Genomic DNA, 14589 nt, shown 5'->3' on the forward strand with positions numbered 1-14589 from the left:
CTTCTTTATCTGTTGATCAAAAACTCAGATACCATCCCCATTGCTTGCAGACCCCTGGGGCACAAAGGTTGAATTGTTTGTCAAACTCCTGGAATCATGAATTCCAGTTCTTGGAATAATAGCTTTCCACATGCATTAATCACTTAAGCCTAGCAACTAAAGCTAAAATCTTTTTAATTTTTTAGTTTCCCCTATCATTTCTTTAATGTTAGTTTTAATTATCTTATTTTTATAAGACCAGTTTCATATGGAAGTGATCATTTTGCTGTTGAATAAACAGTCCTTCCACATATTAGAAACCACCCCGCAGGCAATTTGATGTGACTAAAGATATAAGGTGCATTAGTGATGGTGTTGAAATTCATCTAAAACACGTTTTTAGTACAGTTGACAAAAGTTGCACATTTTCCAGGTGGGGCTACATTAGTGTTTTTAAAGAAAGCATTTCTCTGTCCTTTAGAGTTACCGTAGGTCTCCAATTATCTTTCCAGGGGAGTACAAATGCCTACCAGACATGAAATGAAAGTTTGTTTGACATAGGTTCCAGTCCACTTTTTTTTTAAATCAATGTATGGTTGCGTCTTGAGAGTCCCCTCCTGGGAACTGGCCTGCAACCCAGGCCTGTACCCTGACTGGGAATCGAACCACGATCGTGTAGTTTGCAGGCTCGCGCTCAATCCACTGAGCTACACCAGCCAGGGCTCCACTTTTCTTCTAGTTGGCTTCCTGGGGATCCTGTCTTCCAAGTCTTGAGTACCACCTATCTCCAAGTTCAAAGGAATATAGTGAACCTGTGGGGGAGAGATCTCTAATACAAGCAAGGTCATTGATCATAGCTAATATCAGACTGGAATATTGTACATAATTTCTTTACCTTCACTTCCTGATCTACATACATGTCTCCCTCCCCAATCACAGCCTGAAATGGTCACCTGTACACAATTTCACAGGGACTCAACTGAATCCCACTTTGAGGAGCCACCCTTATCCTGATTGCAATGGAGATTGAGTTTCTTGACACAGCTTGGCTACGTTTTCTTCAAGGTAGGATTCATCTTCTCTACTTTCCCAGAAGCCTGACGTCTCCATGCCATGTGGAATCTCCACTTGATTTCTAAAAATTTACTAACCTTCCATGTAATTTCTAAAATAAAATCAGCTTCATTGTCACTCTGGATGCTGCTGGATGGGCCAAAGCGAGGAAATATTTCCTTCACTAGGGCTTTCATTACCTCTGAGTATTTCTCAGTTCTAATAGGATAGGCCTCCACCCATCCTGAAAAGATATCAACAGAGACAAATATTTCCATCCTCTGACCCTTGGCATCTGGGCAAAGTCTATTTGCCAGTCCTCAAACAGGCACTGCTCTTGGGATTTTCTGCCTTTTTTTTTTTCTGATGGGGATCTGTCTTAGGACTGTTCTTCTGGCACACATGGCTTTAAAAATTCTAGGACATGTGAGCCATGGTTTAATACAGGTGTTCAAAACCCCAGCTCTTAAACTCTCTCTGAGTCTGCAGTTGAACATTCAGGTTCAAACTGTGCCAAATCTAGAGCAGGTAGCAAAGGCATTACAAATGTTCCATTAGCAGCCCTTTTTAGGGCCGCTCAATTGGCCCGATTGTTTCCTTTAGCTACTTCAGTGTCCTCCTTCTGATGTTGGGGGCAGTGCATAAGTGCCACCTGTAAAGGTACCTGACTACCTTCTAATAATTTTAAAATTTCTATTTGAAAATTTCCTTTTAATTGGATGTTAATTGTCCTCTTTCCTTCCAGGCTGAACCATGTGCATGAAAAATTAGGACAGTGTACCTCGAATTGGTGTGCACATTCACCGTCTTTTCATGCAACTACTCCACTGTCCTTGTCAATGCAGTAAGTTCTCTGAGCAGAGGTTTCTAGTGGTAAGGCTGTTCCTCTGCTACTCTTTCAAGAGTCACAACTGCATACCCAGCCTTTCTGTTTTTTTGTCCATGTAACTGCTCCCACCTGCATATAGAGTACAGTCTGCCTCTTCTAGAGAATGGTCCTTTCAACAAGCCCCTTCTCAGAAGAGGAAAACCATATCTCCCACAGTATATTCTAATGCCTTCAAGAAAAATTGGCTTTCAGGAGTTCCAGAAGACCCAGTTACAGTTCAGTTAGAGGTCCACTGACCATGGGATATGTCACTCTAGTATCAACCAAAAAGTTCTACAATTTGCCTCCTCACTCTTAGTTTTACCCAAGTTCTCTGACCTCCTTTTCGCTTGCTTGGGCCACTCACTTTTCCAGTGCACTTTCCCTTGCAATATGATTTTCCTGCCCTGGTAGGGACTTCTCCTCCACTGAATCTGGTTTCCTGACGGGTTTGGGAAGGATAGACCAGTTCAGGCTCACCTCCTTCAGCTCCCTCAGCTGAGCAAGGAGGAGGGTGGCACACAGCTGGAGGGGCCATGGGAACCCTAACCATGCTCACAGAGGCCATCCTGATCTTCCTGGTCCCTCTCTACTGAGCTTCTGCTATCTGCCACAGGCAAATTTCCTTTTCTCCAGACCATTTCCCCATTTCCCTGATCTTTGACAAAACAACTTTAATTGCAATGTAGTATAGTGGTTTAAAGACCTGTTCAGTGGCCAGCATTCTCCTGAGTCCAGAATCTACATAAGCTGAGCAGTGTTACAATAAGAAACAATTTTCTTAGGTTTATAAGCATAAATTGATCAGTCAGCCAGAATTCACCCTAAAGGGCTGTTTCCTGGAACTGAGGCTCCCCGCCACCTCCATTCTACTAGACAGAGCTCTGTAATATCAGACAAACCAGAAGGCACCTTAATTCCTGATGGCAATTCTAATTTGTAACCTGAAACTGCAATTCTACCAGACAGAGCTCTGTAATGTCACACAAACCAGAAGGTGCTGTAATTAACATGGGAGAGCAACCCTGAACCAGAAAGTACAGTGACTTAATTAAAAGTGAAGGGGATTGGGGAATGCTGAGAATTGGAGGAGGAGAGTCCCCAAGTGAAATCACTTTGGCATCTGCTAAGCAGTCTCCAAATCCACACCCTGGGGCCTCCCATCCAGGCTGCCAAGGGGACTCCCCACCAAATACCCAGGCTTACCAGAGTCCAGAAGGTATCCCACCAGAGTTGCTAGAATGCGAAACTGGAAAAGTTGGCAATTGTGCTGCCTGTCACTACCAGAACCAATTAGTAGAGACAGGGATTGAATCTTTATGAGCACTTTATTCAGATGCCAGTGATCTGAGAAGATGGCAGGTTATGTACCCTCAAAAACCATCTTAACATCTCATCTCAAGCTGACATTTTTATAAGGAGAAGAAAGGCTAGATAAGGTGTTTGGGGAAAAGGTTAATCAGATAAGATTTGCAGTCTGGGGGCGATTTTTCTAGTACTCTATCTGTTGTTCAAAAACTCAGATACCATCTCCAGTGCTTGCAGACCCCTGGGGCACAAACTTTGAATTGCTTATTGACCTCCTGGAGTCACATAGGTCATGTATTCCTGTTCCTGGAATAACAGTTTTCCACGTGGAAAACAGTTTTCCACTTAAGCCTACCAACTAAAGCTAAAATATTTAACTCTTGAGTTCCCCTATCACCTTCTTTTCCCAATCAACACAACAGGCCATCCCCAGTACTGAACTGGAAGTGCAGTTTCCAAAACAGCCTGTGATGGTCATCAGGTTAGACACAGTGACCAAAGCACCAGTCCCTCACCCACTAAGTGGAACTCAAGCACCCATCAATTAAGATGCTACATTGTGACTGCCCTCAGGTGGGAGCCTGGGAGACCACCTATCAGACACCAGTTATAACTGATGGCACCTCACTTCGGGATAATCTATAAATCAATGACAGTTATCTTGTTGATGAGAAAGAGGAACTGGAGTGAGAAATGATGGCAACATCCATATGACATAACAGAACATGAGCTAAAGCCCAAGCTGGCCAGCGATTGGCAGTTACATTCCAGAGACTAACTGCTACTTTATAAAACTAGTTAATTATCAAAGAAGCAGCTAGTCAAAGCTGACCAGGTGTCCTCAGTTGAGGTTAAGCCACCGTTTGTAATGCAACCTCCTCTTCTCTCCTTTGGTGAGAGAGAGATTCCCATCTACATTTATGAGGATGGCTGAACACAGGACACTAGACAGATGGGATCAATGGTAGTTTATTAGTCACATATACTCACAACCCAGGGGAAGACACTACACACCAGGCAGGGCCATATGGAAGTTGCATTCAGGAACAGAATGAACAAGCAGGGGCTGTAGGGGCCAAACTTTGTAGTAAGGAGTTGATGGGGTGAGCCCTGGTTTCTACAGGAGGGTGTGATGGGCTTGTTTGAATACTTCTGTGGGCTCTTATGGAACTGAAGCCTGGTACTCAGGAATCAACAGGCACTGTGTCTGGTACCTGTGATAAAAACAGTTGTTTGGTGAAAAGAACTTATCTCTGAAAGGAGAGGGAGTGGGGAACATACTGTTATGCCACTTGATGCACCCTTGATTTTGCCAGAAGTCATGATAGCTTTTAATAGTGAATCTTAATTTTGGGCTTTAAACTACAGGAAGTTATTAAAAAGCAATTCTTCCTAGAACTAGTAATTGGGTTTAACAATGTCACAGGATGTAAATGAATGTATAAAAGTCAGTTATGTTTCTTTATACTAGCAATGACACCATATACTATACTAGCATATGGACACCAAAAATATTTATGATCACTAATAAAAATAAAAGTTTAGTATTAATCCAACAAAACACTGTCAGGACTTGTATGCTGAAAACTACACTACACTGATAAAACTATCTAAATAAATGGAAAGGTATACTATGTTCATGGATTGGAAGACTCACCATAGTAAAAATGTCAATTCTCTCCAAATTGATATGGGGATTTAATGTAATTCCTACCAAAATCCAGTAAGATATTGTTGTAGACATACACAAGATTACCCTAAAATCTATATGGAAAAACAAGTGAATTACAACAGCTAAAATTTTTTGAAAAATAATGATAGTTGCAGCAATCAGTGTACCCAATTTCAAAACTTACAGAGCAACAGAAACCAAGACGTAATATCTGCAGAGAGATAGACACAGATCAATGAAACAGAACAAAGAATCCAGAAATACTCCTAACAATAATGCATATCTGATTTTTGACAAAAGTGCAAAACCAATTCAATGGAGGAAAGATAGCCTTTCCAACAGGCTATAGCTACTTAAAGCTTGTGAGGAAGTCACAGGCCAAAAACTTAGGAAATGGGGCCAGCAAAGAAGGAAGATCATGATTTGAGTGAGGTACTACCAAGTGGTGATGAGAGGTTGGGTTATTTGAGCTCCGCTCAGGATGAAAGTTGCAAGCTCCATATGACACTTGTTTCCATCTTTCTGAGTTCAGCTGTTTCTAATTGTCCAGCTCCATAGGATCTGGTGATTCTCCCATCAGCTCCCACACAGCAAACTCAGGTCACGGCTAAGTGAGCATACAGTGCTCCAAACTCCATTGGCCTTGCCATTAGCATCACTCTCAGACTGTATGAGGTAGCAAGATGGTTCTCAGTAGCTCTGAAGAGACCTTCTAGGTTCAAATCTAGCAGAAAAGAAAGCTATTCCAGCCTTAGCAACTCCTATTCAACCCCTGGGATTCATGCCTATTGGACCAACCTGGTCACCACTACCACCCCCACACACCCTGGAGTGTAGCTAATGTGATTTTGTGAGTGATTGGCCAGGTCTTTGTAAGGTTCCACTCATTGGACGGGGAACCTCACCTTATCCATGTGGGCTAAAAGGAGAGTGTAGTTCTCCATAATAAACTCCAGCTGTTGTTATAGAAAAAAGAAATACAAGAAAGCCAAAGCAACAAATCCCCACTCTAACCTCTCAGGGAGAAGTTTCATCATTAATACCTAGCTTTTTGCTTGCAATATTAATATGCACAGTGGTTTTAAAGTCCAGTTTTTCTCTTCTTGACTTGTCAGAGGATGCAGACTAGTGGGTAGTGACTTCTCTCTGGCTGGAACATTGATAACAACTACTCAGTAGTCTCATTTTGGAGACATCTGACAACCTTAGATGGCTAAGCTTGCCATTTCCAGACTCCACCCCTGTATCATAAAATTCTAACCCTTTGTCCAGGAGCTTAAATGGAATGAGCTGGCTCTGCCTGAGGGGAGCCTTTGAGAGTGGCCCTGAGTGAAGCACTGACAAAAGTCTTCTCACCCTGGCTGGTGTGGCTTGGTGGACTGAGTGTGGGCTGTGAACCAAAGGGTCCCGGTTCGATTCCCAGTCAGGGCATATGCCTGGGTTGTGGGCCTGGTTCCCAGTGGGGGCCACGTGACAGGCAACCACACATTGATGTTTCTCTCCCTCTCTTTTTCCTTCCCTTCCTATCTCTCTAAAAATAAATTAAATTAAATTAAAAAGTTCTCTGAATCACCATCTTTTTTTCTGAGTTGAAGGCTCAGCAAGGAACAGAAGTGTTCTTTGCTTGCCAAACACCATAGATGTGTCAGAGTTTCTGTCACCTTCTTCCAATCACCTTCATCCTCCCTATCCACACCTGTTGTACCCAAAACTTATTCAACTTGCTGTTGACACTTATTACATCCATGGAATTTGTAGACTGCCAAGCTAGGAAACTGTGTTCGTTCAGAAGTCTGCATTACCCTCTTGGCAGAGGACCACTCAAAGAAAGTGGTGTATGTCATTGTATCACCAGTCCCCTTGACAAAATTCTCTAACATCAACTTTCCCCATTGTCATTTCTACTTTAGGTATTAATGAGCTCTTATTCCTCCATTGAATACAAAGCAAGCACTCGATATCTGATCTTGCCCCAGACATGTGTATTGGGTTTTTGTTGTTTATTTTGTTTGTGTGTGTATGTGATCTAAGGTTCTTAAAGTTTGAGTATATCTGTTTCCTGTTCCTGACAGAGAATAAAATAGAACATGCAAACATACTTTATCTAGAAAATACTTTATAATAAATCCAGTACAAAGTATGTGTAATGAACACCTTGAAAATGGTAATAATGAAACAAACACATGTGAACCCACCCCAACCTGGGTGGGTAGGACACTTGGGCAATTACCAAGGTGTCTATAAACTCCTTTCCCATTCCCTTTCTTTGTCCTCCAGTGTCCTACTCTCCATTGGCTAATGGTCACAAATACCTGCCCTCCCCCACATTTCTTTATTTTCCTCTGTAGTATTACCATATTTTGCCATGTATAATGCACTTTGGTGTATAATGCAAACCCACATTTTTGGCCCAAACTTTCAGTAAAAAGTCTTTCATTTTAATTTTTAATTCAATTTTAATTTATTTATATTCAGAAGCAAAACTGATTATCTTATTCCAGGGTATTTTTTGTATGTGGGTATCGTTATTGCTTTCTAGGGTTACACTTTTAATGCATAGCATAAATAAAGGAATTTTAAAAAATTATATAGATATGAAATTAGTACTACCTATGTATAATGCCCATCTTTATTTTTCCCTAGAAAATTTGGGCAAAAAAATATGCATTATACATAGCAAAATATGGTATTTTATCATTTAGGCCTGCCTCTGTAAACAACATTAATTTTTCTGGTTTTGAGTGTTACAAAAATGTTTTTCCTACATTTGGTGAATGTTATGTTTCTGAAATTCGGCCATTGATGCTTGCAACTAGTACTTGTAGTTCACTTATTTTCATTGCTACATAGTTTACCATTTGTATGACTTTTCCACACATACATTCTTTCATGAAATCTCAAAGGCCATTATGTGTGTAGAGCTCAGCTCATGGCTCATAAGGAACTCAATAAATATTTGTTCACCTGTTGAATGAGACTGAGCCCCGATTGACTGTCAAAATGACATTTGTTTTCTCCTGCTAGATTCTCTGCCCTTTGCCCCAGTGCTAGGATTCTTCCGTGAGTCAATGACAGCTGTATCCCGTGATCAGAAATAAGAAACCCAGAAGCCTCCCAACACACCTAAGACTACAATTCCCAGAAAGAATTGAGGTTCCATATTGTGTTAATTTCAGTTTATCTCCCCCCGCCCCCGGCCAAGGTAACTTCCAGGTTGTGTGGGCGGTGCCAAAGGAGTTGTCCAATAGCACCTCCGCGGACTGAGGGGCGTGGAAGTTGGCCAATGAGCGTCTTGTTAGAGGCTCCAATAAGCGCGAAGGTTGCTGGGAGAGCGGTCGTGGGCGGCCTCCCTGAGCTGCGCCACCTGAGCCCAGCGGAGCCCAGCCCCTCTCTCCTACCTTGCTGTAGGCTCGCTAATTACGCCGGTGGCTGTCGACCCCGCTTCCATGTACCGGGTGGGCACAACACCCCGGAACCTCCACGCCCATGGCCACTAGCCTGAGGAAGCCAGCCTTCAACTCCTGTCCTTCTTCCTCGACCGAAACTGATGACGAGGGCGTGCGCGGCACCTGTGAAGATGCATCTATTTGTAAAAGGTGCTTGCGGGGCGCGAGTCAGGGGCTGCATCTCCGAAGTGCTGAGACCCAGGTGGGAGGCGGGCCTGTTGTTTCTGGAGCATGTTTGTATGCCAGCAAGCGCCCTCCATCTCCTGCGACCCTCGCCTCGTACCTGTGAATTGCACAGAGCGAGGCCTCATTTATGTAACTCATAGTTATCTAACTTCTTTTGTGTTCCCGGCACTGTGCAACCCCGGGATACCGTGCTTGGAGTATGGCGCTGCTCGAGGCACCGGTGGTCTTGGCCTTCCTGGAGCTAAAGTCTTGCCGGAAACACAGACGTGAAGCACATACTAAGTACAGTCTTGCTGCGTTAGTATAAGCACAGGTCCTCTTTTTTTAATAGGTTACATTCTACTGGGGGTTGTCAGGATCCCCGTTGTGCACCTGAAACTTAGGCCAGTCGGGGGAGATGACGTGTCCACCACCACATCATATTGGTGTGCTGATCCAGTGCTGTCCAGAGCTGTTGCCTGTATGCTTCAGGAGTGTACTCTGTTAGGGGTGTAGTTGGGGGGGGGGGCGTTGTGACAGGTATGTCACACACCTGAAAACATGAAAAAGATAGCATGAGACTTGAGTGTGCTCTGTTCATTCATTCATTCAGCAAAATTTTAAAGGATTTTACTTACTTATTTTTAGACAGGGGAAGAGAGGGAGAAAGAGGGAGAGAAACATCAATGTGAGGTTGCCTCTCGTGTGTGCCTCCACTGGGGACCTGGCCTACACCCCAGGCATGTACCCTGAATGGGTATGGAACCAGTGACCCTTTGGTTTGCAGGCCAGAGCTCAATTCACTGAGCCACTCCAGCCAGGGCTCAGCAAGAATTATCAAGAGCTTATTTTGTGCTAGGCCCTTCATTTGCTCAGGGTGGTGGGGATTCAGTGATTGAGACCACATGATGAACAAGACTGACATGGTGTCTGACACACAGCCTGGTTGGAAAAGAGGAGACAAATAATTACCCATGAAATGCATAATTACAACTCAAGCACTGAGAAATACAGCGTTCTGTTAGGGTTTGCAATTTAGGTAGTGATATTTAAACTAAGAGCAAAAGGCTAAAAAATGGTGTAGGAGGGTGTTCAGGCATAGGGAGGAAAGAGTGTGTACTGTTAAGGGAACTGAACAAATGCACTGGCTGCTGGGGCCATGTAGGGATTGTAGGGTGGGAAGAACAAAAGTTTGAGAGTGAGGGTTGTACTTTTTGTAGGTTCTTGGAGACTAGGCATAGTGATGCAGAAACTGGAGCAAGAATGTCACATGATTTGAGCTCTGCCATTTACTAGTTGTGTGAAAACTTGGGCGAGTTACTAAATCAGCCTGTGTTCTCAGTTTTCTGATCTGTAAAGTGGAAATAATAATTATACCCACTTCATAGGTGATTGTAAAGATTAAATGATGCTTAGTATTATTAGTAAAGCACTTAGAGCAGTGTCTGTATGTGATATGTGTTAATGGTGGTAGATTAAATACATAGATATATACATATACAAGAATTAAAGGCTTGGAGTGGTCTCTGGTGAAATTTGTGAATTTAAATGAATTACACCCAGTTTTATTTCTTCTCCAGATTTCATTGCTATTGACCACATCTATAGCACTGTTCAATGAGAAATAATTTTTTTCATGTTGACTGCTATTTGCTAAGAGAATCTTCAGTGCCATCTAAATTATGATAGGGAAATAAAATAGTTTTATGTAGCACATTAGGGTTAGGTTTGTTTAATATTTAGTGATAATACTGGTTTGCTTAATATCTGTTGGGTATGGTTTTTCATACTTGCTTACTTAAAAAAGTAAATTAGCCATGAAGTAGTTCAGACACAAAGTGCAGAGAAATAGTAGGACTAGAGCATGACTTTCCTTGACTCTTATTGCATAGTTTTTGTGATTTCAGTTCTTCTTTGTCTCAGTTTCTAGTGCCCTCTGTGTTTATAGACACCTAAATATTGTAGTGGGGTTTCAGCTTTGGAACTGCAGAGAATTTAAGGCAGTGTTTTTCAACCCAAACTGCACAGCAGCATGACCTGAGGGGCATTTTAAAAAACATGCTCAGGGCTTACTCCAGACTCACTGAACCATACAGAAACTTCTGGGTGAGGTCTCAAGCTGTGGAGACCAGACATGTTGGCTCTGTGGATACAATTCATCAAAGCTTTTTTGCACTGTTCTATTCAGCTTACTAGATCAGTTATTTCTGCTATGCTCTTGGTATATTTTTCCTCATGAACTACGTGGTTTTTTTTTACCCTTGAGATACTTCCTCTAGCTTCTTACCTCTCAGTTGAGCTTAGAGTTCAGAGTCAGTCAGTCATTCAGTAGTCTCTTGGCAATGACTTTATCTACCTAGTCTACCTCTAGTAGATAGGTAGGTATCTACCTATCTACCTCCAGTCCTGGTGAACCCCAAACCCTGATTGAACTAAACTGTCCCTTTTTAAAAAATTAAAATTAAAATGTTTTATTCATTACCATTGAACTCTTCTTTTTCATTTCGATTACAGTGGGTAGAAATCACACAGCAGGGAACTTGGAACTGTGAGTTCATGTCAACCAACCTCACCTGTGCCCTTAACGGAGACTGACCATTCTAGTGTGATTCTCTGGTCAATTCACTTTTCTACTTTCCAGGATACTTAATTCAGACATTTTCCACTTTCCTCAAACTTCTCCTTTACCCCACCCTCCCTTCATTCTTGAGATAACATGAGTGAAGTTGCGGGTATCACTTAACAAAGAAAATGGAAGCCTTCACGTTGAAATTCACTAACTTCCCACCAAGAATGTTAACCATCCTTTCCTGTTACAGTGGTCATTGTCCAGCAGAGACCACTGGAAACACACTTGTAGTTAAACAAGTTGGGTTTAATTACTCATTGGAGTGAGGGGTTACTGCATGGGGCACTTCTGGGACCTGTCAGTGAGGGGGTGTTAGAACTTACAGGAGTTGGGCTTGGGTTGGAATATTCTGGGAAGAGCTCAAGGAGGCAGGGGTTTGCTCTAGATTGGGTGCTGACAGGAGGTGGGACTGCCCATCATCGAGTACTTCAATCAGTCCTCCAGAAGGAGGTGTGACTGTAGAGTAAGCAAACACTAGTTCATAAAGGGGCCGTAGTCACTCAGCAGCCGGGAGAGAGGGGTGTTTGGTAGTTTGTGGAAGGCATACTGGCCTAGTTTTTGTCTGTTGAGACTAAATTATGAAGTGGTCTGGTTTTGTCTCACTTTGTCATTGTTGCAGCTTGATCTTGTGTTGATATTCTGCAAGATTATGTCCAACGAAAGAACAACTTGGCTCTGTGAGGAGTAGGCCAGCACCTAAATGTCAGCACTGCTTTTCTGTTGTTCACAGTGGGGCAGGTGAGTCTTAAGAAGACAAATAGGTGTTTGCTAGGCCACTGGTCCCCAACCTTTTTGGCACCAGGGGCTGGTTTCATGGAAAACAATTTTTCATGGACCTGTGGTGGACGAGGATGGTTTGGGTGCATTACATTCAAACTCACCTCCTGCTGTGTGACCCAGTTTCTAAGAGGCCCGGTACCAATCCCGGTCCCTGGACTGGTACCAATCAGTGGCCCAGAGGTTGGGGACCCCTGTCTAGGCAGAAGGAAATAGCATGAGTTGAATAATATAGCCATTGAAGCACTGTCTTGTGTTAGGGGAACTTGACATTGGATGGGGATGTGGGTGGCAAGAGAGAATTGAGGAGACGGTTATGAGAGAATGAAATTGGAAGCTACTGAGGGTTTTTTAAAATCATTTTAAAAAAATTAATGTTCAAATACAGTTGTCTCCGTTTTCCCACCTCCACTTGAAGTGGGGTGCTGACACAGTCTGGTTTTGTGTTTTAGAAAACTCCCTCATAGCCATGCGAGGTGTGTTCCCATTTCCTTCCCCACTGCTGCAACCCTTGCTCAGGTATCCTGGCCCACCTAGTGTATTGCAGTGAGTCCTATTTTTCTCCTTGCTTCTAGCCTAGCCTCCTCCCCCATCCAAGTGTTTATGCTGTGGCCAGGGTGACTTTTAAGAATCACACATCCTGTTACTTGTTACTGAAAAGCTTTTGATTAACCCGTCAGACACCAGGTAAAAATCTATACAACATTGCTTGGCACAACGCACCTTTCACGATCTGATCTTGCCACCTTGCATATTTCACTGCCCAATGCAAGTCTCCATTTGGTTGTCTCAGAATTATTTCAAATTCATTATTTCCAAAACTGTTCAAGATCACCCTCCTACCTTCTCCTTGCCACCCTCTCTCTGAACTCATTGAGTGGTGCCATTGTTCATTTAGCTCATAGGTAAAAAAGGTAGGGTGATCTTGAAGGTACCCTTTTACTTACTCCCTGTGCAGTCAGTCACCCAGATCTTTGATTTTTAATCTGCTAAATGTGCCTGGAATCTGCTTCCTTTTTTTCACCTCTGCTTCTGCCATCTCCATCCAAGTTAAAGTCATCTATGGTCTGAGTTATGGCACTAGTCCGCCTGCATGGCCCTGCCTGCTCTGACCTGCTTCTACGGCCTCACTTTACCCTGCCCTTTCCAGCTCCCCTCCACCCTTTAGTTTATCAGGTGTGTCCTGTTCCCACTTTCCTTGGGGCCTTCCAGCATGCTGCTCTCCTTCCTAGAGTGCTTTCTCCCACCATCCTTTGCCTGATTAGTTCCATGTCATCTCAGATTAGTGCGTCATTCAACATTCTTTCTGAAGGCTTACTCAATTTATAGAGGAATTGTTATCATGTGGAACAGAAGTGAATAAAACAGACAAAAACAGAGTACTGTGGGACATTCATTCCAGTATTCCAGTGGGGGAAAGCTGGGAAGCCACAAGCAAAATATCTGGCATATCAGATGGTGGCTGATACAGTAGAACTGTAGAGGAGATATACTTTGGGATGGGATGGCCAGGGAGGGCTCCACTGAGGTCAGTGCTGGGGAAAGACTTTCAGGGTGAAGCGGGGAAATAACATCCCACCCCAGGCAGGGAGAACAGAGAGTATGCTGTCCTGACCCGTTACCTGGGGGCCATGGGTCAGATGTTGCCCATGGCCCTCTTTTAAGGACCTAACTCTTACTCTGAGATGGGAGCCATTGGGGGATTTTGAACTGAAAAATGAGGTGACTCGACTTGGGTTTTAATGGGATCAATTCAGCTTCTCTTTTGAGACCAAACTGCAAGGGGCTAGGATGGAAGTCAGGAGGTCAGTTAGGCTTTGGGAGATCCCAAGTCTGAGAGGCCGGTGGTCTGGAGCAGCGTGGTGGCAGAGATGCTGCGGGTCTCAGGGAGAGCTAATAGAATGTGCTGGCAGATTGGATGTGGGTGAGGCTGAGGAGTTGTAGATGACTCCAGGCTTTTGGCCTGGCTCAGATGGGGTTCCCTCAATCAAGGAAGCCTTTCTGGCACTCAGACCCTGAACACACACCCTGTTGTATGTTCTCATAGACCCCCTGTACATCTCTTTTGTGGTAACCAGCTGTTTGTAATTCAGTCATTGTTTAATGCTTGTGCTCAGGTTAGAATAAACATGATACAAAGCAGGGACCTGTCTGCCTTAGAGCTGAGCACATTGTAGACATAGAGTATTTGTCCAGGACTAAAGTGATTAGGAACTAAATGCAAATGCCCAAGATTCTATTACCCCATAAGGCCTTAAAAATCTGATTTTTTTTTACTGGCTTTCAGTGGTCTGTGGTTTTTAGAAACCAGACCAGGGGCTGTAAGGCTGAAATGCCATTATGAAAATTATAGAAGTGAATCTGATTTCTCAACCCAATTGAAAAATGTCCCCTTGGACATGTAGGTGGTCACAGGACCACCTTGCGGGAAAGGTGACGGTGTCTGACAGGGCTGGCCTTTCTAGCAGCTGTATCATCACAGCTATGCCCTGGATAGCAGGGCTAATACTTGGATCTGAACTATTTGCTGGCCTTCCTCAGAAGGGACATGCCACTTTAGAACTAGAACATTGTGTTGAGGAGAAATTAGCTGCCAAACGTGCCCATCAAGGAAGTCAGATAAATCCTGGGTTTGTCCTCCTCCCTCATTTTTAAAGAAAGGGATGACTTAAATACTGGAAAATACCTATGA

General features: G+C 43.3%; 1 protein-coding gene across 3 annotated transcripts in view; it reads left to right on the forward strand.

The window, feature by feature from the left end:
- Positions 1-8197: 8197 nt before the first annotated feature.
- Positions 8198-14589, forward strand: part of LCMT1 (leucine carboxyl methyltransferase 1) — a 62883-nt gene continuing 56491 nt past the window's right edge. Inside the window, exons 1-2 of one of the 3 annotated variants that reach the window (XM_037051069.1) lie at positions 8387-8476; positions 11740-11858. In XM_037051069.1, coding sequence (XP_036906964.1) covers positions 11821-11858 — 38 coding nt within the window. In that variant the 5' untranslated portion in view covers positions 8387-8476; positions 11740-11820. Of the gene's footprint in view, positions 8477-11739; positions 11859-14589 lie in introns of all 3 variants that reach the window. The other 2 variants (XM_037051067.1, XM_037051066.1) reach the window with 2 other exon arrangements.

The sequence above is a fragment of the Sturnira hondurensis genome, unplaced genomic scaffold, assembly GCF_014824575.4.
Source record: "Sturnira hondurensis isolate 20B ecotype Veracruz unplaced genomic scaffold, ASM1482457v3 Scaffold0007036, whole genome shotgun sequence".
Lineage (NCBI taxonomy): Eukaryota > Metazoa > Chordata > Mammalia > Chiroptera > Phyllostomidae > Sturnira > Sturnira hondurensis.